This window comes from Herpailurus yagouaroundi, unplaced genomic scaffold (assembly GCF_014898765.1).
Source record: "Herpailurus yagouaroundi ecotype Mexico unplaced genomic scaffold, PumYag 186, whole genome shotgun sequence".
NCBI lineage: Eukaryota > Metazoa > Chordata > Mammalia > Carnivora > Felidae > Herpailurus > Herpailurus yagouaroundi.
The window spans coordinates 22,735,033-22,762,006 of NW_024412417.1; the positions used below are offsets into that span (position 1 = coordinate 22,735,033).

Sequence of the window (26,974 nt, forward strand, 5' to 3'; positions counted from 1 at the left end):
CCTTTTGTCATCACTGAATGTAAATTCTATATTCTAGAACCAATACCTTCAGAATAAAAGTCTTCTCTCCTGATTCTATAATGGAAGATTTAGCAACAACAAAAAACAACTTAGTCATTCAGTACTTACCAGGTTCCAAGAACTATGCCAAATCATTTAATAATCACAATAAACCTATGAGGAAATCCTCTTAGTTTCCTGCTTCATCTATATGGCAATTGAGAACCAGAAAGTTTGTAAAATTCCCAGGGTCGTATAGTAACTCACCACATCTCAGTGCTGAGGTCACAGCAGACTTTACCCAAGACTTAATTAACTCTTATGCTAAACTACAGTTTGGAGCTATGCGGGATTTTATTCAGTTTTACATGACTCTTTATTACTTTTCCCCATTAATGAGGACATTAGTGTGATAAATATACAAATAGGATCTTTAAGAGGTGATTTATAGATTTACACTTCAGTACTTTGCATATGTAGGTTTTCCCAACACTCAAACTAGAGGAAGAGATGAATTTTTTTGAATCATATTTAAAGATTAATGAGCTAGTTTATGAGTTTCCAGATGTCATTATATCACTCTAGTTTTATAATAGATGATTATCTTCAAGGAGTTTTCATCATGTATATGAAACTAAAGAAGACAGCTACTTACCTAGCTGTCTTCTATTACATGGTATTGATATTTTCTATCGATACATAAATAAACTAAGAGTGACACAAATTATATAAAAAAATACTGGGAAAAGTGAGATAGAAATAACGACTGATTTTCTATACGTATAGAGAAATATTAAAAAATCCATCGTGAGGCTGAAGAGATTTATTATTATCATGTGTCTGTCTTCAATTATTAAACTGATTTAAAGCAATGTAATTTCCGATTTATACATACTGCATGACTAATTTTAGCATAGACATAGAGGAACATTTCTCTCAGCTCATGGTCCTTTAGTTTATGATAATTTATTTATTACTATTTTATAAGAGTATGAAGTCAACATATATTGTGGCTCAAAAGGAGAAACATTATCTGTTTTGTCTTTATGAGAGCATAAAAGTACAGAAAGGGGAAAATCTGTTAGTACCATTAACACAAGCTCCATGCTAGATAAAAGGAGGAGGCATGTTTTGAAAACATATTTCAATAGGGTTTTTCAAAAACATATTTTCAAAAACATATTTCAATAGGGTAAGAAATCTCACATTATAAATAAAATGTAGATATCACATTAGGAAAGCTTAGCTTATAAATCAAAATCTATAGAGAAGCAGTCTTCTGTCATTTAGGTTGACGTTTAGAGTCAGAGAAACTGAGTTTCTGCCTCTACTCCACCACTTACTATATGTTCTGTCAGTTTAAAAATAACTACTTTAGCGGGAGAGCCTGGGTGGCTCAGTCAGTTAAGCATTGATTCTTGGTTTTGGCTCAGGTCATGATCTCACAGTTCCATAGGATCGGGCTCAGTGCTCACAGCACAGAGCCTGCTTCGTATTTTCTCTCTCCCACTCTCTCTGCCCCCTCCCTGTCCCGTGCTCTTTCTCTCTCTCTCTCTCAAAATAAATATAAAAAAAATAAAAATAACTATTTCACCTAAGACTCAGTTTATTCAATCATAAATTCTGAAAGTAACTTTTCAATTGGTTTGCTGTGAAGATTAAATTGAATATGTATTTAAACTACTCAGTATGAAACCTGGCAAATAAAAAGCATTAAGAAATTGGTAATCATATCAGCAAATGGCACTGTGAAAACTGGACAGCAACATGCAGAAGTATGAAACTGGACCACTTTCTTATACCATACACAAAAATAAATTCAAAATGGATGAAAGACCTAAATGTGAGACAGGAAACCATCAAAATCCTATAGGAGAAAACAGGCAGCAAGCTCTTTGATCTCAGCTGCAGCTATTTCTTACTTGACATGTTTCTGGGGGCAACGGAAATAAAAAGCAAACGTGAACTATTGGGACCTCATCAAGATAAAAAGCTTCTGCACTGCAAAGGAAACAGTCAACAAAACTAAAAGGCAACCTATGGAATGGGAGAAGATATTTCCAAATGACATTGATAAAAGGGTTAGTATCCAAAATCTATAAAGAACTTACCAAACTCACCACCTAAAAAACAAATAATCCAGTGAAGAAATGGGTAGAAGACATGAATAGACATTTTTCCGAAGAAGACATCCAGATGGCCAACAGGCACATGAAAAGATGCTCAATATCACTCATCATCAGGGAAATACAAATCAAAACCACAATGACTTACCACCTCACACCGGTCAGAATGCCTAACATTAACAACTCAGAAAAGAACAGATGTTGGTGAGGATGCTGGGAAAGAGGAATACTTTTGCATTCATGGTGGGAATGCAAACTGGTACAGCCACTCTGGAAAACAGTATGGAGGTTCCTCCAAAAATTAAAAATAGAACCACCCTGTGACCCAGCAATTGCACTATGAAGTATTCATCCAAAGGATACAAAAATGCTGATTTGACGAGGGCACAAGTACCGTAACTTTTATGGCAGTGCTATCAACAATAGTCAAATTATTGAAGAAGCCCAAATGCCCACCGACTGATGAATGGATAAAGAAGATGTGGTATATATACACAATGGAATACTATTCGGGAATGAAAAAGAATTAAATGTTGCCATTTACAACAACGTGGATAGAACTGGAGGGTATTATGTCAAGGTAAATAAGTCAGGTAGAGAAAGACAGATATCATATGATTTCACTTATATGTGGAATTTGAGACATACAACAGATGAACATAGGGGAAAGGAAGGAAAAATAACATAAAGCAAAGATGGAGGCAAACCATAAGAGATTCTTAAATACAGAGAACAAACTGAAGGTTGCTGGAGGGGAGGCGGGTAAGGAGAATGGGTTAAATGGGTGACGGGCATTAAGGAGGGCACTTTTTGGGATGAGCACTGGGTGTCACATGTAAGAGATGAATCACGGGGTTAACTAACCTGAACTAAAAATAAAATAAAATAAAATAAAAAATAAATAAAACTAGATACATGTAATTTCATTTTCAGGTATCATAAGATATGTTATTAAAATATATTTTACATATTTATAAGTGTATATGTGTTATATGCATGTTATATGTGCGCATATACACTCTCGTCACATTCTGTGAACAATTGGAACTGAGACTATTAAAATAAAAACAAAATTGTGCTTATCTCTTATTTTTAAAAAAATGTCCCTCTTATTTTCTAGATCACATGCCAATAAAACTTTAACAAGAAAGAATTCAACTCATGAGAACTATTTTTTAACTTGTGATTATTACCATCCTTCATTTAATGTAATACTATGTAACCAAAGAAAATAATTTCCAGATATGTTCTTGGGACAGAGAATAAATAAACTTTGTAACTCACTTTTTCATATCTACGGAATGCTATAAGAACCAAGTCATTGTATGATCCTAAAATAGCATAAAATTCTAACTGTTTTATGGCTTAGAGAATATTTTAATATGTTTCATATAACATGGTTAAGAGCCCATTAAGTTAGAAAGTGTATATTCTGTTTACCAATTTAAATTAGATACAGTATACAATAACAATACAAACAATAAAGTTTGAAACATTAAGATCTGGCTAACCTTAATGTATTCTACTCATTCAAAGTATTACCACTGAGACTTGTGAGAGACTGAAAAAATCTCTTATTTGATATTTTTTACACATATTTACAACTAATAAATAAAAGATAAAAAACAGATTTATTTTCTAATGCATATTTTGTAATTCTTTTGATGCCAAAGTAGAATATGGCCAAAGAAATCAGCTTCTGAGATCTTTAAATGATACATAAATTCTTTCCATATTGACATAGGACACTGTGCATAATGTTTGGGAGATATTTATTTCAACAGCCCATATCACTAGCATTTAAATTTTGTTATTGGCAATATGCACATATATAATCATCCATCTAAATCAATAAATGAGGACACTATTCAGCTAATTTAAAACAAAATATTTTTCATTCATCACATTACATCTCAACTGCATCCAATATCCGCATTCATTTGCATATCTAGGTACATCATAACTAACAAAGTATTTAAGGATTAATGCATAACTATTAGATAACATAGAATTATTGACAGATGCAAGATAAGTACTTTTGATATAAAATATAAAATATGTATAATCACAAAGCTATCAAATTTACACACTTACCAATACAGGTAGGTAAGGAATCATTCCACTGGGCCAGAGAATTGGGAACTGTATCACACCTAATTGCGATGGATCCATGGAGGATGTATCCTGGATTACATTCAAAAAGAACCAATGAACCAACTGCAAATTCATTGCCGATCCTTCTTCCGAATCTTGGTTCAGGCACAGAACTGCATTGTGTGGAACTTGTTCTAGGAACAGCTGTGTACAAATAATTGTTTATTTTAATTTCATATTTGGTAGAGAAGTACAGATTTCAAAATATAACTAAACAAATCTCAAAGAAATGTTCACTTTTTATCAGCACTCAAATTAACAACTTGAATACATTTCTAAAAGTTTTCTTATTTGTACAGAATAAAATACAAGTTAAAATGGATACTGCTATTGTCATCAAGAGTCTTAATTTAAAAACCATTTTACTTTTGATTCTTTAAACAACATCAAGTAGGTTTTTTATTTTTTGTTTTACCAAACTCATTAATATAACAAAGTAGTTTGAATTAGATATTTAAATTTATGGGATGATGACTGAAAGATCATGTGTTTCTCTTTTTAACCTGGGATACCAAGTTCAAACAATATGTGGCAGGTTACATGAGGTGATGTCACAATTCACTTTTCAGTAGTTTCATCAATTTAAAAAAGAAAACACAACATTTTACTACACAGCAGGTTCACAAACTTAGTTGTTTAAAATATGTTTGTTACTGATGAGGACAATTACTATGTTCAAGGCTAAGTAGAATAGAAGTCAGACAGATTAACAACAATAGAAGTTTTAATTTTAATAATCATACAATATCAGATTTGAAATTGTTTTTAAACTTTATAGGTATGTTCTCGATTGTGACTTTTTTGTTTTAGTAAAATAGAATGATAACAGGATGTTTTTTCTTTTTAAAACACATACAGATGGGATTAAGGAGTTTGACAACTGCCCCGAAAATGATATGATGCATTCCAAATAGATTGGTTCCTCTTACGTGACTTGTAATAGTGCCTTTTTCAATTCATAATATCTCATACTGTTTAATGAAGGAATACTATTGAAAATGAAACAGTATAATATTATAGCCAACATTATAAATGGGATAAAATCAGTTAATAAAAATATCAAATCACAAATGTCTATAAATGTCTTAGGAATAAGTCCAAACTACTACATGATCATAAATAATTAAAATATTTGAAATTATAGGTCTTTTCTTATTTTAATGGTAATATAAAGCCTTTTCTTTAAAAGGCGAGAAAAATCTATGTAAACAAACTTTCAGTTGCACAAAAATATTTAATAGCCATGAAGAAAGTTTGAAATCTCCTGAGAGAATGAGAAACTAAAATTTTAGAATGGAATAATGATTTCCCTGCATGTCTAAGTACATCAGCACAAAATTTGCCACATTTTTAATTTAGAATGCTGACTATGGGGAAAATAGAATATGTGGAGACTGAAGAGTTGTCAGGAAAAAAAAAACAAACAGATGCTTTAAAACAATACATTGGAAGGAAGGAAAATCATACTTGAGAATGATGATGTAAGCAATCGTCACTTTTGACCTTGGTCAAAGTAACAATGCTCTAGTGAGAAGGGAGGGAACCGGGCAAAACTTAAAACAAAATAAAACAAAACAAAACACAGCTTTGATCTCTCCTATATGGTTATGAGGAGCTCGTCATTCAATAAACTCTGAACATAACATGAGGAAACTGATATCATTCCTTACTGTGTTTCTAGGCTACAGGGTCACTTACCTTGATAAACAAAGTGAAATCCCTTAGCTGTTATTGGTCCAACTGAAGTAAATCGAATTGTGATCTGATTACCTGAACTCAGTGGAAGTGATTCTCCTACTCAACAAAACAAACACTAAGATATCATAAATAATTTCATTCAGTAAACCTAACAAATTATATTAATTTACACTGTCTTTTGAAAATGTCAATCTATGTTCTATCAAATTACTTCAATATATCCTATCTCTGACAATATATTCTTCGGGTTCAGCTTCAATCACAACCTTTTTACAGAAGGCTTTAATTACATTTTGATACATATTGTCTCATTTAAAAAGAATCCTTAAATATTTTATATTACATTTAACACCATAGACTAAGTGACTAAATATTATATTTACTTGATTACAACGCCCCAAAATAGTTGGTTATATTTTTCTCAAGCGTTCGAGTTATTATCGTGTTTCTACTTTTTTTTTCAATAAAGAGTGATTCTATTTTCAGCTTATTTCTAATATGGATGACATAAATCTCAACTTTCACTACAATACCAATCAAAGTCAGTCTTTAATCAATAACTGATGCATGGCAGTTCTATTAAAGGATACCTGAATGGGATCCTGAGAGGGAAGATAACAGAGAAGATTGCTGAGTTGGCCCATCATACACCTCAACAACATCGTGGAGTGATGTCTGGAAAAATACAAACTGGCCAAACACCACTGATCAACAGGAACCAGGAGAAGCAAACAAATCACCAATCATCCATAAACGAAAACAAAAAATAAAAAACAAAACAAAAAAAAATAGAAAGAGGAGGAGAGAGAGAACAAAGTATTACAATATAATACTCATCTTTTTTTTTTTTCTACCTTTAAAAGAGGGTAGATGCCAATTGGTTGATATGCCTGACATATGTATTTCAGGTCATAAAGGTAATGACCATGACCTAAAAGCAATAAAATTTTTAGATACTATATTTAAAATAAATTAAATGGGTATATACAGCATTTATTTTGAGATCAGAAATCATAAGGTTGGTGATTAATACTTTATAATAACTCTTTTTTTTTTTTTTTTTTTAATTTTCCCATTGGTAGTTTGGCTCTTTTCACTTTGTGACTCTCTTCCCTTTTTCTAATTTTTTTCTCCTCTTTTATATAAGATAATGTTTTAACTCTGGGGAAGTTTTGTAGATTGCTTTGAAAATGCTATTCAATTATGAGTAATACTTTCACTGGAAAAATATCAGCGAGATTCTTTTCAGGTACGCAGTGTTTAGTTCACACTCTAACTTAAAACGGTTCCTAAGCGTATATTGCTAATATTCTGCCAAAATAAATATTACTTATAATTCCTCAACAACTAAGGTATAAAATTTTAAAAAATGAATGGTTTTTCATGGTAAGTACAGATCTGAAATACTTATTAATGAGTATTTATAAATGTCTCCTTATTTTGTACTTTTCCTTTAATTATGCCCTAACATTAAGTATAGAAACGACCCAAACTGTAACTTGAAAAAAAAAAAAGAACTTGTTTCAGAGCAGAAATAAGCTTATGTTTTATGTTTTGTAAAAAATGAGATAAATAATAAAAATTATCTTTAAAACATTTTATTGAATACAAAACCTATGGGTTTAAAAGAGTGATTTCTTAAAAGTTTAATAATGTAAAACCAAGGTAATTTTTATCAACTCAAAATCACATTAGTGTAATTAAACTATATTGCATGAATACATATATTTTAAAAGTTCATTATTATTTATACTTCAAATCAAGATTATGGTCATCCTTTGGTGGTCTTATGAAGACAGGCTAGTTCATCTGAAACATGCTGAGTTTTGCCTATGAACACATACACGTAATACTGTAAACAAAGCTATACTTTTTTTTTTTTTGGCCTGCTAAAATAAGCTGGTGATCTCAGTCCAGTTCTTTGTGGGGTAAAGGAAAAGGAATACAGACACGGAGTTGTTGTTTTGAACACTTCCCGAATATTGACGTGCTGTATTTCATAAACAATCCTCCTGAAAACATTGCTTCAAAGTCATGAAAACAAATTTATGTTTCTATCAAATCAGATACATGTAGTCAATTGTTTTAAGAGTTTACAAGTCACATGAAATTTCAGTCCAGACCTTTTTAGAAGATCCATATATTGGTCTACCAAATCCCAAACTATTTAAAAAACATTCCAAAAACTATTAAGAAAGTTTTTGTTTTCTGTTTTTGTATTTGTGTAGATTGGTGTTTGATGTGTGTTCAGATGTGTCTTTGAAAGCTTCAGTGACAATGCAGGTGTTGCCATTGCCAAGTGTCCCCCTTTCCCCCCAAAATCATGTTAGCCTAATTATAGGAGCTTTGCTAAGAGCATGTGCAACAAGGCTCTTGGTAGATAAACTATTCTTTCTTTATGTCTTTTTGGAAAGACCTTAGATGAAACATTAAAATTCAACATCCCTTAAATCTTTCTGCTTAAATATTTCAAATGTTTCATTCGGAAACATGCCCAGTTCCCAAGCAGATCACCACATTACAAACATCTAAAAAACAAAACAAAATAACACCCACCCCTGTTCAAAACAAAAACAAAAACAAATAAAAAAATCCCACACACAAAAAAGAGTCATCCAAGAGCTTTTTCTAAGGAAAAAGGGGAAAAAAATATTTCTTTCCTCTTGTTCACAATTGTTATTTCTCCACAGGTCGAGCAGACTTTTGTGTCACTTGTAAATGGGAATGTTGAAAAGTGTGACTTTTTTTAATGTTTATTTATTTTGAGAGAGAAAGAGCAAGAGCAGGGGGTGGGCAGAGAGAGAGAGAGAGGGAGAGGGAGAGAGAGTGAAAAGTGTAATTTTTAACAATATAGCCATTAACACAGAGTATTTGCATCATTTTAAGTAACAAACATTGTATGGCATGCCCTTGGAGTGTTCTTAGTAACTCGTGCCTGTAATTTGTTGTGCTAATTCTGAGGTGACAGTGAAGAGAATTAAGAAGCATAGGAGGTGAAGGAGTGGAGCTTTGAATCTTGCCTTATGAAGTACTTACTTAGTACTAATAAGCTACTACTCATTTTTAAAAGTTTATTTATTTTGAGAGTGAGAGAAAGAGCACATGCAAGCAGGGGAGGGGCAGAGAGAGAGAGAGAGAGAGAGAGAAAGAGAGAGAGAGAGAGAGATACAGAGAGAATCCCAAGCAGGCTCTGCCCTGTCATGGTAAGATCATAACCTGAGGCAAAATCAAGAGTCATATGCTTAACTGACTGAGCCACCCAGGCACCCCAGCTACTATTCTTTAATTGGTATCTAACTCTGTATTAACATAGCCAATGGAAATCTTAAAGTAACAATAGCTTTTATTAGGAGAAAAGTTACTTGAGAGCATACTAAACTATTACATGAAAAATAAAATTTTTAAGTACATTTTGAATACATTTTTTGTAGTATGAAAAATTAAGAACATTTGCATGGTGATTTCAGTTCCTACACATCAGCAGGTTGAGTATTGCCTCAGCAAATTATGTTACAAGCCTGAACCAAATCTTAGTCAGAAATCTCAAGAATTAAATGGTAAACTTTGTGTTTGCTTTTCAAATCTGTCTGCAAATGCCTTTATTTAATTTTCTTACATTCAAGACATCAGGTCTTCTGCTTCTAAAATGATCTGAATGGCCAAGTGCACCCTTGGCATGGTTGAGACTTTGTAGGAAAAAAAATTGTGAAAGAGTTTAAGATGGATCCAAAGATAACTGAATGTTGGTTTTTGGTAAGTGAGATGTTTTTAGCATACCTTTCTGGGTTACTGGTGTTTTGGGGCCTGTGGTGTATGTAATGGATTATTGTCCAATTGACAGACATGTTCTGTATCTATCCATAAATTAATTTTAGCATCCTATCTATCTATCTATCTATCTATCTATCTATCTATCTATCATCTAGCTATCTATTGATCTATATTTGGTTATTGAATTCTCTGTTGAACCACTGTAGTATTTTACTAAAATGTTCATTAATTCTTGAGTTAAATAAAATTTTTGATGCAAGAAAAAAATTTGATACATGGTTATTTTATATTTGCATGGGAATCACAGTTATGTTCCCTTCAAAAAACAAATCAAAAAACCTTTTAATACTGACCTAGATACCTCAACTTAATGACTGGACCATCTTTTTATTTCTAGGGCTACAATTAACCCCCAAAGTTTGGACTGATTATGCCTTCTGGAATGATTAGCAAGCCCTCTATCTTCTTTTTCTTAGTTTCCAACAGAGACACAGAATTCTCTGCATCTCAGCTCCACGCTTCTTTCCCTTACTCTGGAGATCTGCATGTGGACATCAAAAGCACCTTCTTCTCAGCCTATTAGAGTAGGCTATAAACACAAAGCTGTTTCTTACGAGAAACACCACCTCCAGTGAACTTTCTTTTTTCTTTCTTAAGCATAATAGATCTTAAAAATAATGTTTTAATTCTTTTATTAAAATCCATTTTAAAATGTTATAGAGGTATTACTGCAAGCTGGGAAAAGGAAGAAAAGGGAAGCCTGATAAGCTAGAAAATACCACCCAAAATAACCCTTCAAATCAGCCGATGCAAATAATCTATTATGTCTGAAACTACTTCTGACCTCTTATTTTCCATATATTTTACTCTAGAATACAGTTTATTAATCTAACTAATATATTGATTCTGTTCTATGATGTGTCAAAACAGAGCTGGAATCAGAAAGCTGAGCCATCCAGAGAGAGTCCTGCTCTTAGACCCCATTAACTATATTTGAAGTCATTCAGGTAGCAGCTTACCTCTACCTATGGAAAGATGCTAGGTTAGCCAATTAAATCAATTGTAACCCAACAATAGAGCATGTTGGGCACATCTTTTAATGCAGATCATTACTATGCTCATCATTTAATCCATTTTGAAAAGCAACTCCTCTACCAACCTCTAATGGGCAATATTTAGGAGGTATCCTAGGCTGCATTTTTTTTAATCTATAACTTAGATTTTTAAAAGTCACTTAAATAGTCTGATTAAATCACTTAGATAGAGAAAACCTCTAATGTAGATTAGATAGGCAGGATATTTACCCCAACTTTAAAATTTTGTCTTAGTTCATTTGCTTCCCCATGATCAAATAAACTCAGAAGACATGACATTGTGTTTATCTGGTTTTCTTTGTAGGTAAATCAAGGTTTATTAGACATCTAATTTTTACAGGGTTGTTAATCCAACCAAGACAGAGAGGCGGGGTTCCATTTACAGAGAAGGTTTGCATGATACAAGTGTTCACTTAACAAAGTTTCAGAGCCCATTTGTTTCCTATTCTGCACCAACTCTTTTCTACCACTTCTCCTTTAGTCACATTCATTTAACTCATGAGACTTTATCCATTCTGCTTAATTTAGCCATTCCAAATGTAAGTCAGTAAATGATGACAGGGTGCCGGGGATGATATCAAGAAACTCTAAGGAAAAACAAGACAAAGCAAAAACAGAAACAGAAACAAACCAAAACCAAAACCAAAACCAAAACAAACCTGAGAATTAATATGGCTAAACTGTCGGAAGGCACCATGTAAACCAACAGTCTCCTGGAAAGTATCTTTGTGGAAAACAGTACAGTGAACACCTGAGGTGGGACATCGTTCACAACATGGCTGAGCGCCCAGAGGGGTGAGCATTTGTTTAGAGTATAAATAAATAGTTCTTTACTTTCAACTGTTGCTGATGTTCCGCAATTACCTAAGCTAGTAAGAATATTTTTTAAGTTACACTTCATTCTTGTGCCATCAAAACAACCAGAGGCTCACTGATTTAGCAATTAAGTTTAAATGAGGATAATAAAACAAACACGGACACAATTGATGTTATTCAGTGACTAGGACTGGAGTTATTGAATTAAAAATAAATATTGAATCTATGCAAATACAGAAGGGTTTTAATTTTGCTTTTATCAATTTTATTGTTTTCTCAGGAAGGAATAACTCACAGAGTATCCCAACGGGGTACTAGTTTTAAAAGGAAAACAAACAAAACAAAACAAAATAAAAAATAAGAACCTCAGACGCAGATGGGCCATGGCTAAAGAAACTGATCTAACCATCTCTGTGGAAGGTGGTAAATGGTAAAATTAAAATGTCTTAGAGTTTGTGGTAAATTCAGGTCTTATTCAAACTTGCTTTGATGTAAAAGGTATCAAATTTAGTGGAGGAAGACAGAGAAGTAGTTCTCCTTAGGCATCGGTAGTTCTAGTTGTCAGATGGATGGTACCTTATTCATTATGGTACCAAAGTACTAAAACGACAAGACTTCTTTGCTCTATGAGACAATAGATAAAGCAGCTTAAAGACTGTCAGTTTCTGCAACTGAGCAGATTTAGAAGGACTAAGGCTTTAAAATAACAAATCTACAATTCTAGAATGCCCTGATAAAGGAAAATGAAAACTGTCAAATGAAGAGTTAGGTCAGGTTCTGGAATCAGACTTTAGGATCGAATCTAGGATGAGCCTCACAGAGAATTTACTTCATTTTCCATGCCTCAATTTCCTCATCTGTAAAAGGGAATAATGATAATAAAGGTAACCTCATATGATTGATGTGAGTTATTGTATAAATTGATACTGGTAAAACACTTTGAACAAGTACCTGAAACACAATAGTAAGTATAGTTACTACCATAATATCTCAGCTTTGTAAATTTATAGGCTACTAATTCAATATCTGAAAATTCATGATAGGAAAAATTTAATTGACCTTTGAGGTTACAGAGCATATTTTTTCTCATACTTTGCTTTCCATACATGAGTCTTTAAAATAAATGTTAGAGCCGGTTGGGTTAGAGGAACATTCCATGCATTTTAATCAAGGTTCATTTGTCTTATGATTCCAGAATGACTAGGTACTTCTCTTATCTACTTGATTTTACATTCTGTCCTTTTGGATGGAATATGAAAGTGTAATTAGCAGTATTCTATATGGACTCAGAAAAGAGGAGCAAGGTGAGAGAGCACTTTACTTTTGTTTTATTTTGCTCCCTTTAAGTCCCTCTGTTGCGAAAGCAATGAAACACCAACACAAAAGAAATAGTTCCACACAGAGGGGAGTCTAGACAGAAAAAGGAAAAAAAAAATACTGTAAATTCCTATTAGATCTCAGCATGATTCTCAACATGCCTATTATCCTTTTTCAAAATCCACACATTCTCTTGTATTCTAGGGTTCGTTTTGATTGTATTAGGCACTCAGCTGGTTAGTTGCTCTGTTAAAAAATTGTAAAGAAGTCACCTCCATTTCACTCAGCTTGCATTTTATTCACCGACACGGCAAAGAAAACACACGTGTGCACTCACTCTACCAACAGAACAGAAATAAGATTCAAATCAAAGATGTGTTTAGAACTGTACTTGATTATATGTGAAAGCATAAAAAAATTACTGTTGGTGACATAAGATATCAAAAAGTTTGGCTAGCTTTATAGGAATTTTGCTTCATACTTTCATCTCAGTATGAATATTTCAAGACAATATTGTAGAAATGTCCATGTATGCCAAATGCTTCCTTTTTAAATTAGTAACATATACAGAACTCGTTGTTCTCTATATGTTCTCACTGTGAAAGTACTTATAAAAAACTCCAAGATTGCTTTTTGGGATATTATGCCACTTGGATACCTCATAATTTTAAAAGCATTCTCATTTAAAGATGATTACAAGTAGCCAATTAAAACTTCAGTTTTATGAAATATACATATATGTGTGTGTGCATTATACACATACATATAAAGTTAAATATTATAACAATTTATTCAAAAGCACCAAAAGGCGGAACTTTAAAAACCAGACCCAAGGGAGTGCCTGGGTGGTTTAGTTAAGCGCCCGACTTCAGCTCAGGTCATGAACTCGCAGTTTGTGAGTTTGAGCCCTACCTCTGGCTCTGTGCTGACAGCTCAGAGCCTGGAGCCTTCTTTGGATTCTGTCTCTTTCTCTCTCTATTCCTTCCCCATTTGTACAATCAATCAATCAATCAATCAATAACAAACCAGCCCCAAGTCACATTAGTGTGCTACTTATTTTCAAAATGTCATCCTGCGATGGAAAAGTTTGAATAGAAGTTGCATTAATTGATGTAATAACAATCGAGCATTTCATCAGTATTTTGGAAACTCTTCTATCTTTTACCTATCAGATTCCAAAGACTTACAGTTATCCTTTTAGTACAATACTAGTAACCTATTAACTCACAATGAGGTGCTTTATACTAATGCAGCATCTTAGTTAAGGTGAGTCATGTGAATCATATACTAATTATCCAAAGGTTATTAAAATCACATAGAAGCTTGCCCCCACCACGACGCTGGGGCCCATCTTGCCCTAGAGCAAATAACCTACAAGTGCTAGGTTAGCAGCTCACAGAGTACTGTGAGAGCATTCTGGCTCTGAAAACAACCATACCAAACTCTCATTATTGCTATTTTGTAATAATTAGGAAAAGATGCTATTTAAAAACCAGAATCATGGCTCTGACCATGGTACCCAATTATCCAGGAGATAAGTAGTTCTAGAAATCTTGTCCTGCTTTGAATGCATAACAGTAAACAGGATCCTAATTTTTTTTTCCTGTTAGCAATTTCCTTCCTGTGTGATACTTGTGTTGATCTATAAACTGGTGTACTGACTAAATCCATAATATTTGCTTTCAGGATTCTCTGAAGCTGGTTTTCTGTATATGCTATGACCATTAGCCCACCACCAAAATTACAAACTGCCTATATGACTTATTTCAAACATATAGACATTATAAAAAACCCTTTTATAGCAAGTATAGTTCGGTTTTCTTTAATTGTTTCAGGAACAAATATCTTTTCAACGGCAAGCCAACAGCTTATCTGCAACTTGGCAGTTGTAACGTTTCCCAATAGCTGAAAATTAATTTGGTGTTCAAAAAGCAATGAAATCAAGAAAAACACAATAAGCAATTCTACTGCATGTTTAAAATAATTGAATCAGGAAAGCAAAATTAGAAGTTTAAAGTGTTACAATATTTTATTAGCACTTTTATTTTTAACTCAATTTCAATTTGGATGAATATTTGTCTTTAATCACTCCTAAGAAATTTTTCCTACAGATTTGGCAGAATATGTCTGCCAAATCCCAACTAGACCAGACAGATTCAGGTCAGGAAAATATTCTCATGTGGACTATAACATAAGTTAGTGGAATTTTTTTTTATTATGGAAATTTCCAAACATACCACAAACTAGAGAGAATAGTAAAATAAACACTCATGAACCCATCCACCCAGTTTCAACACTTATGAACATTTGCCCGTTTTGTTTCATTTATTCTCTCCCGTCCCTCCTATATCCTCAACTTTTGAGCACTTTCAAGCAACTCCCAATATCCTACCCCTTTTCCATAAAGACTTCAGTGTTTACTTCTAACAGATGAAGACTTCAAAAAAAATAACTACAATGTGATTACCATATGTAATAAAACTAACAATAATTTCTTTCTATCATTGAATAACCATTTTTGATCGCATTTCCTGATCTTCTCCTTCCAAAAAAGTATTTTTTTACACTTGTTTTGATTAAATCAAGACGCAAACAAAATCCATGCATTCCTTTGGTTGATGTCATATACTTATGGGAAAAATATGGGTCTTTTGAAGGCAGGGAGACTGAAATAGGATAAATCTCAACTGATCAAAATTCTCCTGTCATCTAATTTTTGTTGAGAGTTAATTGGCGAAGCCACAGTGAGCAGATAATTTTCTGTGGAGAACACCTCTGGAGGTGGGCGGGCTGCTCTGTGGACAAAGTTCCTGATCCTCTGAAGTCCTATTTCAATCAGAGAAGTTTTGTTTCTCTGTTTTATTTATGGGACATTCACATACAATTCAGCATTAAGCCTAGATTCAAATTCTTGCTTTCACTGGATTCTTTACACCCTGCACATCGCCTCCTACGCATGCCATGCCTTTTCTGCAGGCTCAGCACCCCGAACTCCTCAACTCTCAAAGTTCCACTACTTAAGAGTTCTTTAACTGGCAAAATTTACATCTGTTTTAGGATGACAGATGGAAGGGTTCATCATAGGGCAACATCTAAAAGAGTTTCTCAGTTCCCCCCAACCCCCGCAAAAGAAAGAAAGAAAGAAAGAAAGAAAGAAAGAAAGAAAGAAAGAAAGAAAGAAAAAGAAAAGAAAAGGAAAGAAAAGAAAAGGAAAGAAAAGAAATCACTAGTCATCTCTTTAACTTGGGTTCTAGCTTCACCATGTTGGAAGTCATGCTTGTACATTTTCATGACAGAAGGAATTCCAAGCTTAATTAGTCTTCAGGTAGATACAATGCTACTATGTTCTGAAATTTATTTTTCTGGACCATATTCCATTCGAAATGTCCAATTAGAGGAAGAGAATTTGCTGCTGCTGAAAATTTAGAAAATGGAGGATCTGGTATGTTCATTTATTTACTAAATCAATAAAAGTTATATTTACATAAAGGTATAATAATAACTGGTTATCATTTATTGAACCCTTACTATATGTAAGGATCTGTGCAGGGCTCTTTATACATATCAGCCACATTGATCCTTAAACTAACCTTTGAAGTAGGCACCACTATCTCCATTTTAAATATGAAAAACTAAAACTTATTTAAATAAGTTAAAACAACTATCAAAAATTACAAAACCATCAAGAGCTAAGATTTGAGTTCATGGAATATGAATCCATTTGCAGCCTGATCTCTTAAGTATTATTTGTAGAGCACAGCAATCTGGAATCTACTAGTGAATAAGCAGACTTGAAAGTCATTGAGGAAATCTTACTACAACAAAACCTGACAATTAACATCCATGATAAAGATTCTGAACATGAATTTTTTTTTTTTTTTGGATATTTTGTTGAGAAAGGTGGGGAAGACTTTTATAGTATATTTATAAATGTATTGTCTTAAATGAGCAAATAATTAATGAATGTTATCTTGAAAACACATTCATATGATTTATATAATACTGTGCTCTTAATAAGTAAGGCGTTATATGTCCTGTAGACTCTCAGCCCTTTTTAGGAGATTAGAATTCAGAAGAGTAGCAGGGGCAGCTCTTTCTGCCCATGGATACTGTCCTCATGCTTTAATAAAATCACCTTTTTTGCACCCAAAGGAAAAATAAAAAGAGTAGCAGAGTCTGTTAAGTAAGTTTTGTTCTCATAATCATTTACGAAATAAAATGATGGTCATAAAGAACCTAGGATTTACAGTTCTGTACACCTGGATTTGACCAGCTTTGCTACTTAGTGTTGTGTGACCTTGACCAAACTAATAAACCTTCCTAAATCTTTTTCCTGATCTGCAAAATAACAGCCACTCCCTAGGCTTGTTGTAAAGATTAATCTGTAAAGCATCTTGTCCAGCAGGTGCTTAATATACATGATATTACTCACACATACACACACACACACACCCACACACCCCATACCTTGTGACCTTTTTAATTGCTTGTTTAAAAATTTTTAAATCAAAATAAAATTATATAAATAAATTAAATTCATCATTAATTTTTAACTCTGCCAAATGTGACGTTCAGAAGTGATAATAGTAATCTCAACAATGGAAACAAATAAGAACAACAGAATATAAATTTTGGAAAATACCCTATCATTCATTTAGTCCAAACCATCCGATAATATAAATATCCTTTTAGTCTTTTAAACTTCCCCAGAGAATACATTGACCATACTGGTGTATAAAGGAGTTATTGAAATAAATCTACACAATATGTATTATTCAAAGAGCACAGTGAACTCTACTAGGGGAAAATTGGTACCATTTATTGTTTCAGTTCTCCAAAAGACTTTTCTTCTGTAGTTAGTTTTTTTTTTTTTTTCTTTTCAGAGAGTCTCAAACTATATGGTCTATTATTAAAGAAAGAAAAAAAAGTATTTTATGCTAGCCTGAAAAGAGCTACTCTTAAGTACAAATAAAGTAACTTATCTCACTGTTGCTGTCTTAATATCTTCGCCATCACTCTTGTCCTTATCACTGATTTTTGGCAACATCATCATCATCATTATCAAAAGCATCTAATATTCTTCCACAGTTTCATTCCAAAAACCCTTACCATTATTAAGTTAGTTATTATTTACTATGTGCAAAATACTGTACTGTTCCTGAGAAACTTACAAATGGATATTCTAGGTACATTGATACATTTTCGTATTGATAAATATTGATAAATTTCAGCTTTTCATCTAAAGATACTTTTGACTAGAAAATCATTTAGGTATACAGACAAAGCTGAAAGAAATTTGAAACTTTTTTTCCTTCACTTGGGGCACTTGTAAAATTTAGTTGGATTAACATCACTAGTTGATAAACAAGGAACCTATGTTTGAGGTTGATATATAAATCTATTGGTATCTGCCTCCTTACTCCAAATTTTGTACATATAAATCAATTTATTTATTTATTTATTTAATTTATTTATTTATATTTTTTAAGTTCCTTTTATGAAAGTTTATAGATACGTTAAACAATTCTCCACAGGGGCGCCTGGGTGGCGCAGTCGGTTAAGCGTCCGACTTCAGCCAGGTCACGATCTCGCGGTCCGTGAGTTCGAGCCCCACATCAGGCTCTGGGCTGATGGCTCAGAGCCTGGAGCCTGTTTCCGATTCTGTGTCTCCCTCTCTCTCTGCCCCTCCCCCATTCATGCTCTGTCTCTCTCTGTCCCAAAAATAAATAAACGTTGAAAAAAAAATTAAAAAAAAAAAACCAAAAACAATTCTCCACTGAATTAATAAAATTGCAGTTTGGGGATATGGCCTTTCATCAACAAAGATCTCATGGTAAATTGGTAATACAAAAATTAGTGATGATTAATATTCTGTCTTGCCTCTGTTCTCATATTGGGCCAATCTACATGATACGATTGAGTTGTGTTCAAAAGATATTACTAGCCTACAGGTAAGATTTTAAAATGCGTGTTCTCATCAAAATAATGTAAAAATGATAGGTGCCCAGATGAACTCACAAGATCAATTTGACCTGAAATCAGTGTAGTTCATGAAAATAATAGGACATTTTAACTGTACAAGAGATTTCACAATCACCAGTCTCAATTCTTTGTTTTACAAATGATGTAACAAAAGTGCAAAAAGGGTGAAGGATTTGCAACACCAAGCCTGCAGGAGAATGCATTCTAAACTTCAATTAGAATAACAAGAAACATCCCAGCAAGACTGGGTCTTCACTAGGAAAAGATTAAAGTCTCTAGACATAAATAATACAATTACTACACCTGCATGGAAAACATTGCTTGATTCTGTTGTTTTTGGGGGTATTATGTTAGTTTCAGGTGTACTATGTACAACATAGTAATTCAATATTTTATTCATTATGAAATATTCAGCACAATAAGTCTAGTGACCATCTGTCACTATACAAAGTTGTTACAATATACATACATATCTACAATAAAGTTTTTTTTAAGTTTGTTTTTTTTTTAATTTTTTAAATGTTTTATTTATTTTTGAGACAGAGAGAGACAGAGCATGAATGGGGGAGGGTCAGAGAGAGAGGGAGACACAGAATCCGAAGCAGGCTCCAGGCTCTGAGCTATCAGCACAGAGCCTGATGCGGGGCTCGAGCTCACAGACCGGGAGATCATGACCTAAGCCGAAGTCGGATGCTTAACCCACTGAGGCACCCAGGCGCCGCTTAAGTTTATTTGTTTTAAGAGAATGAGAGAGAGCATGCAAGTAGAGAAGGGGCAGAGAGAGAGGGAGAGACAGAACCCCAAGTAGGCTCCCCACTGCCACTGTAGAGTCTGATGTGGGGCTCCAACTCACAAACCGTGAGATCATGACCTGAGCCAAAAGCAAGAGTTGGAAACTTAACCAACTAAGCCACCCAGGCACCCCCATGATAAAGTTTAACATTAAATTAGGCACAGTGAGAGGTTAACGAGAATAACTAATAATAAAATGGAAAAATTTAACAATATACTGTAATAAGTTAGGTAAATGTGGTCTCTCTCTCAAGATATCTTTGGGGCATTTGGGTGGCTCAGTCGGTTAAGTGTCCGATTTCAGCTCAGGTCATGGTGTCACGGTCTGTGATTTCACCCCCCAAGCTGGGCTCTGTGCTGACAGCTCGGAGCCTGGAGCCTGCTTTTGATTCTATGTCTCCCTCTCTCTCCGCCCCTCCCCCACTCACGCCCTGTCTCTCTCTGTCTCTCAAAACATGAATAAACATTTAAAAAAAAAGAAGATATCTTACTGTACTGGACTCACCCTTCCTGTGTCAGATGTGAGAAGTGAGGTGATATAATGCCTATGTGATGAGATGAAGTGAGGTAAGTGTGACAGAGCATTAAGTTATTATTGACTGACTGGCAGTACCTCAGGAGAATCTTTACTTTCTCACCACAATTCACTGTGGTAACTAAAACTGAAAAGGGAACCAGTGGATAAGGGAGGACTATTGTATTCAAGTCTCTTGGGTTGTCTAGATATGTCAGAATCCTTCCAAACATTTTAAATTACTTAATAAGCTATAATTCCAGTGGATATATCTCATGTTCCATTATAAAAAAGCGTTTTACTTACGTGTGCAAAATTTATTCATAGAACTGTATAAAGCACTCAGCTTTTAAAAGAAGCTGTGTGAAAAATGTGTTTTGGATTGTCTTCAATGGAAATATAGTTGAACATTAATCACTCTGTATCAGAAAGCAAAAGGAGCTAAAATAGCATCACCTCCATCCTTCCCAACTTACTCTCAGAAATAGTTCTCTTCAGAGCACTGATCAATGGTAAATACAAAGATGACCACAAGAATATGACTCCAAAAACCAACAATTTACAAATCTGTTTTGAATTACCACAACCCAGAGAAGAATAATTAGTTATGCATTTAACTGAAAATTTAAAAATAAATTATAATCATAGTCTCATTATTAAGAACCTATATAGACATAAAACACTTATGCATGTAATTCACTTTATATTATGTGTGGGCTGAATGGTTTAAAAAGCCATAATAACTAGCTTCAAAACACAAATGGAACATTCTTTTTTTTTTCCCAATGGGTGAAATCTTTTTTTCTTTTTTTATGTTATTTATTTTAAGAGAGAGAGAGAGAGAGAAGGAAAGAGAGAGGGAGAGAGAGAATCGCAAGCAGGCTTTGCACTGTCAGTACAGAGACTGACCTGGCCTCAGTCCTCGAGAAACCATATGATCATGACCCAAGCCGAAAGCAAGTTGATGCTTAACTGACTGAACCACCCAGGAACCCCTGAAATCTTATTTTTAATGAGATTTTAGGACACACCCTGGAGATCAAGGACACAATATGTAATTCATAAAATTATTCAACTTCCCCCAAGTATGTCTGCCCTTGATCCAAATTACACAAAGAAAATTTTTACTTCTTTTTACATTTCCATTCTTCTATTTCTTTTCTTTTTTTATTTAATAAGAATAATGTTGCTTAAATGTTTCTTGTTTAACAGTGATTCTGCATAAGTAACTAAATTTTATTTCTTAATTGTTCATTGTTAGAGAATCTTTACAGTTAAATGATGCTGGGCTCCAATCAGCAGTAACCATTAAGCAAAGGATTCACATGTAAAATGGACCATTATAACTTATTTTACATATGATATTTTAAAGTAAATAAGAGACTGAAAAAACTTCTGACTGTATGCTGTAAAAGGGTCACATTTGGCTTACAAGAACGTTTTGAGAATCCGAGTTATTAGAAATTTTACACCAAATTCTACTTTAATACATTTTTTTCATATTTAGAGATGATAGATACAGGGTGTTAAATAATATTCTGACTTCATGTTGTGAATTCCAAATATTATTTCAGGTTATTTTAGACTATTTGCTGGATTAGATAATTCATTTAGATTCAGTGGAGGGTAAAGAGGAGCCATGAGAGAAAAATCTAAAGGAAGTCTACTGTCACTGTTCTATGGCCACATGTGCTATACCTCCTTAAGCTGCCAGGGGGTTGATGTGCATTGTCTCCAGTTTTACCCATGATGACTTGAGCAGATGTTACCACCCCCATTTTTAAGAAGAGGAAACTAAAGGCCCAAAGCCATCCCAGTGGAAACGTGTGTAGCTCAAATTCATACTCATTATTTTATTTTTTAAGTTTATTTTGAGAGAGAAAGAGAGCATACAAGAGTCGGGGAGGGACAGGGAGAGAGGGAGAGAGAGAATCATAGGCAGGCTCCATGCTGCGGGCAGAGCCCAACATGGGGGCTCCATCTCAGATGCTTAATGGACTGAACCATCCAGATGTCCTTCAAATTCATACTCACTTTTAATCACTGTAGTAAGCAACGGCATATCAAGTATATTGGACACAGACTGGATCATTTTTTAACATTCCCTCCTCCATATAGTAAAGCTGTCCTCATTAATTATTAGAAAATGAGTAAATAATAATGGCCAGAAAAGAAATACAGATAGTGACGGGCGCCTGGGTGGCTCAGTCGGCTGAGCGCCCACTCTTAGTTTTGGCTCAGGTCATGATCTGGAGGTTTATGGGATTGAACGCCACATTGGGCTCTTTGCTAACAACAGGGAGCCTGCTTGGGATTCTCTGTCTTCCCCTCTCTCTGCCCCTCCCCACTCTTACACAGTCTCTCTCCTCAAAATAAAAAAAACTTTAAAAAATTAGCATGAATTTGAGTTTCCACTCCCCCTTTTGCTTTCTCTCTCTCCCTCTCAAAATAAGTAAACATTAAAAAAAAATACAGTAAAAAAATTCCTTTTTTTGAACTCTGTGTGTGTACAAAGTATGCACAATAATATATATATATATGTAATTGTATAATGATGTGTATATATTATAGTAGTAAAAAGTTCAAAAGAAGAAAATAAATGTTATGGTACAAAAAGGAAGGATGTAATGGAGCACTATGTTAATTATATGAGTGCAACTTTTGAAAAAGATGAGTAAAACAAAACTTTACTGAAGTTTTGACTCTCATTTTTTAAAATTTTAAATAAAAATAAAAGATACAGGTGTTTACATAGGATGGGTTTACTGAAATTAAATTTCTTTGCCTTACAATCAGTGCTCTATCATATTGATACTATTTAAATAAAGGAATGCAGTTGGAGATATGAACTAGGTGATCTAGAATAATTCCATATCATTAAAAATTTACTCTAAAAAATGATTATGGTTGCTTAGTTCTAGTGCATCAAGGACTAAAGCAAAGCAAAGCAAAGCAAAGTAAAGCAAAATAAAATAAAATAAAATAAAATAAAATAAAATAAAATAAAACCCACTGGTGAATTGGGTGTGTGTGTGCAGAGTAAACATATTATTTAAAAAAAATGCACATTTCAATAGATGGTTTGTATTGATTGCAATCTTTCTATAACATTTTTAGAAACGATTCTTTAGCATCAAAGGAAATAAACAGGATCAAATGTCCCATTTTTTATTTTATTAGGTAAAAAGCAGAAAAAAACTGAACTATTCCATTCTCTGAGTGGTTCCTGGCCATTCTGTGACCCTCTCGGTATGCTCATGAAGCCAGTTCACAGATGAATGCCATCGCTTTTGTCTCCTAAAATTGTTACGTTCTGCTTCTCCAGCTTCTCTGACGCTGTGTATCTCGACTCGGTGTCTCATTTTCTTAGCTCATGTCTAGTCATCTTTGAAGACTCAGTCCAGAGATGCTATCACTGAATACTCACTGCTATTACCTCAGAATTTATTGAATTAAGGGTTGATCAAATGTACCTCTACAGTATTCACTGCGTGTTCTGGTCTTGCAAGTTATTACACTCTTTTAAAATTTTGATTCAAGTATCTGTTTTTTCTCGACTCCTTGAGATTACTTATATTTGTATCCCTGTACCCACTTTCCTAGCACTCACCACACATTTGTGCAACGAATGTAGAAACTCCAATTATGTAACCCCCTCACCCCACACCAAAAAAAAAAAAAAGAAAGAAAGAAACAAATGCTGAGACAATGTTTTCCCTCTTTTCAGGTAATCAACACGATACCTCGCAATCGTTTCAAATACCAGGTGTTAAAAGACATGTGTCAGTGCGACTTTCCTTTTTCATTTTCTTTGTTTTGTTTCACAAACAATCAATATTATTTAAGCAATTATCCATCATATCCGACAGAGCTTCCTTAAATATAAATTGAGTTGGCACAAGTTCCTTAAAAAACGACAGCAAAAATGAGGGTATTTCATTCAGTTCACTGGAGACTGATGGCCTCATGTCTTTAAGAACGCAATACAAAATGCCACTAGTCAAATAAAAACAAGCTGCCCGTCTTCTGCCAAATCTCCCCTAACTTGAGGAACGGCATTTGCCTAGTCACCCAATCCATTTAACAGTATTTATGATGACCTATTCTGGGTCTGTGCTAGGCCCTGAGGTACAGTTTCTGTCCCCTGGAGCTGCTTTTGTGAGAAGTCCCTTCTTATAAACTCCTACATAGAAGTACACAGTCACGGCTTTCTATCTTCTGAATGTGTCTTGATTCTAGTCGACCACCTGCTCTCTTCTCCATGCTCATTACTGTCTCCTCATTTCAAGCTCACATTGTCTCTAACCTCCTCTGGGACGTCCCTGGGTACAAATCTGAGGCAACTCCGCTTCTTTCTCCACACCTTTATGGAAGTGAGAAGTCTAAAATACAAACCGATTGTGGCACTTCTGGATACAAGACTCTTTAGCTGTGGAATGGACCAGACTGGCTACATGAATAGTTTGATATTTTCATCATCTCCCCTGCCTCCAGTTATTTCCTTGGCCTTTAATTTCTAAAGCTTGTCTAAAGACCCATGCCCACCACCACCATCACTACTGTTAAGAAAAATACTTACAGATATGTTTTCATTTTCTGATATGAACTCTAGATCATTAAACCATGTTAATATTCTATTAATGCTCATTAAACAATAATCACTGATTTGCAACTTTTAGAAACTTGACCTATAGGTCAGTCTCTGGAAAAGGAATTTGGAGGTAATAAAAGCCAAGCTAAAATCAGAGAACTACGAAATTCAGCACACAAAAAAGTTGTTCTTCAAACAGAGATATAAAATACATTCACTATAGGAGGTAAAAACTTGGATATACTAAGCAAACAAATAGAGATTTGATCTTAGGAAAAATGAAGGAAAAAAAAAAAAAAGCCCTGGAAACTTGGTCTCAAGTTCATGGATAATTTAGAAGTCCAGTCGACATCTATTTATTCTACAAATATTTATTGAGTGCTGATAGCATATAAAGAAATATTCTTGGAGCTCAGAATATCCGGTCCCTGCCCTCAACAATCTCATAGACTCGTGAAGGAGATAACATATTAGCAAATATGCACCACTCTAGTGGTCTATGCACTCTACTCCTTGCTTAGAATGTCCTCCTTCTTCCCCCCTGTGTGACATCTACCACTTTGTCAACAGGAAACAAGGCTCACCTCCTCCCTGAATCTTCTCTGAGTTCTCATCATACAATCCCACACATTTTTAACCCATTGAACTCTTGGGTATTAATACCTGCACCACCCATTCTGATATGCATGTGTTGCTGTTAGTTCTTATTTAGAGGTAATCCTTGATGGCATCACTCATATGACACTAGGCACTGCAGACACGAGTGGAAAAAAGATGGGCACAGTTACAAGTCTCATGTAACTGAATGGGTAGCACAGAAGACAGTCCTTAAGTACTGAATTAGAGGTATACAAAATGAGCACAAAGACCCCAGGGTGTGATAGAATAAAATAAAATACAATGATATTTTGTATAACTAATATGAAAAGACACCAGAATGGCTTTACATGGCACCTCCTACATGGATTTCTTCTTAGGCAAAGAGTTTCAAAAGAAATCATGGCTAATCATCAAAACTGTGGGAAACCTAACCTAACATCACACTGAACTTACTCACATATATATAGACAAACTGTAATTGAAAACCTTTATGGCTCAAATCTCCAAAGCAGCAAATTCATTTACAAACATGAAAGTATGTAACCTCTGCTGGAATAGGTCACCAGGGGCTTCTCTGTTTTAAAAGGAACTGTACTTCAATAGGTGCAGTTAAAAAACAAAAACAAAAACACAGAAAAGTCTGGTGTCTCAAGGAGGTTAAAACAATACCAATTAACAACCCAATTCTAAGTAATAGCCACTGTACTTCTAATGCCAATGAAATATCAATCATTTTTGGAAAGTAAGGCCAGTGTCTTTATTTATTCCTAATAATTCCTGTATAAAATTTTCCTAAAAATACCTTTCTGAATGTCTTTAAAATTTGCCCCACATGTCTGTGGCAGACAGGAGAGAAAATGTAAGTTTGTTAAATAGGAATACTTGTACTGTATATCACGTTTTTCAACTTCAAAAATCAGTTTTCCAACTCCAATTCTCTATTTCTCCCTTCATTACTCTCTTTTCAAAACAAATCCAAGAATGAGCTACAAGCTGTAAAATGATTCAATGGAAGAGTGGCAGAGGCCAGATTAAGTAGGAAAAAAAAAGAAAGCAGTTATCATCAACCCCAATGCTTCCCTCTATAATTCTTTCTCAAATAGATATATTACACTACGAAAAAAATGTTACACGAACATGATTAAATTCACTCATTTATGTAATCAATTATATTAATCACTATCTATGCCGGGTACTTGGGGTCAGCTTGAAGTATGTGAGCATCTTGTTGATAATTTGTTGCTCCTTTGAACCAATATTCTTTAATTACTGAGGTTAGAAAGAAACTTGTTTTTGGGGGGCACCCGGGTGGCTCAGTCGGTTAAGCATCTGACTCTGGATTTTGGCTCAGGTCATGATCTCACAGTTGTGAGATCAAACGCTGTGTTGGACTCTGTGCTAAGCACGGAATCTGTTTCAGATCCTCTCTCTCCCTCTGTCCCTCCCATGATGGCTCTAAAAAAGAAAGAAAGAAAGAAAGAAAGAAAGAAAGAAAGAAAGAAAGAAAGAAAGAAAGAAA

The 26,974-nt window shown here is 34.1% G+C and overlaps 1 protein-coding gene across 4 annotated transcripts in view; it reads right to left on the reverse strand.

Annotated features, from left to right (window-relative positions):
- Positions 1–26,974, reverse strand: part of CSMD3 (CUB and Sushi multiple domains 3) — a 1,253,459-nt gene that overhangs the window by 182,539 nt on the left and 1,043,946 nt on the right. For 3 of the 4 annotated variants that reach the window (XM_040494274.1, XM_040494273.1, XM_040494276.1), the window contains 3 exons: positions 6,569–6,682; positions 5,979–6,074; positions 4,221–4,424 (listed from right to left, as the gene is read on the reverse strand). In XM_040494274.1, the coding sequence (XP_040350208.1) occupies positions 4,221–4,424; positions 5,979–6,074; positions 6,569–6,682 (414 nt within the window). The remainder of the gene's footprint in view (positions 1–4,220; positions 4,425–5,978; positions 6,075–6,568; positions 6,683–26,974) is intronic. The other variant, XM_040494275.1, reaches the window with a different exon arrangement.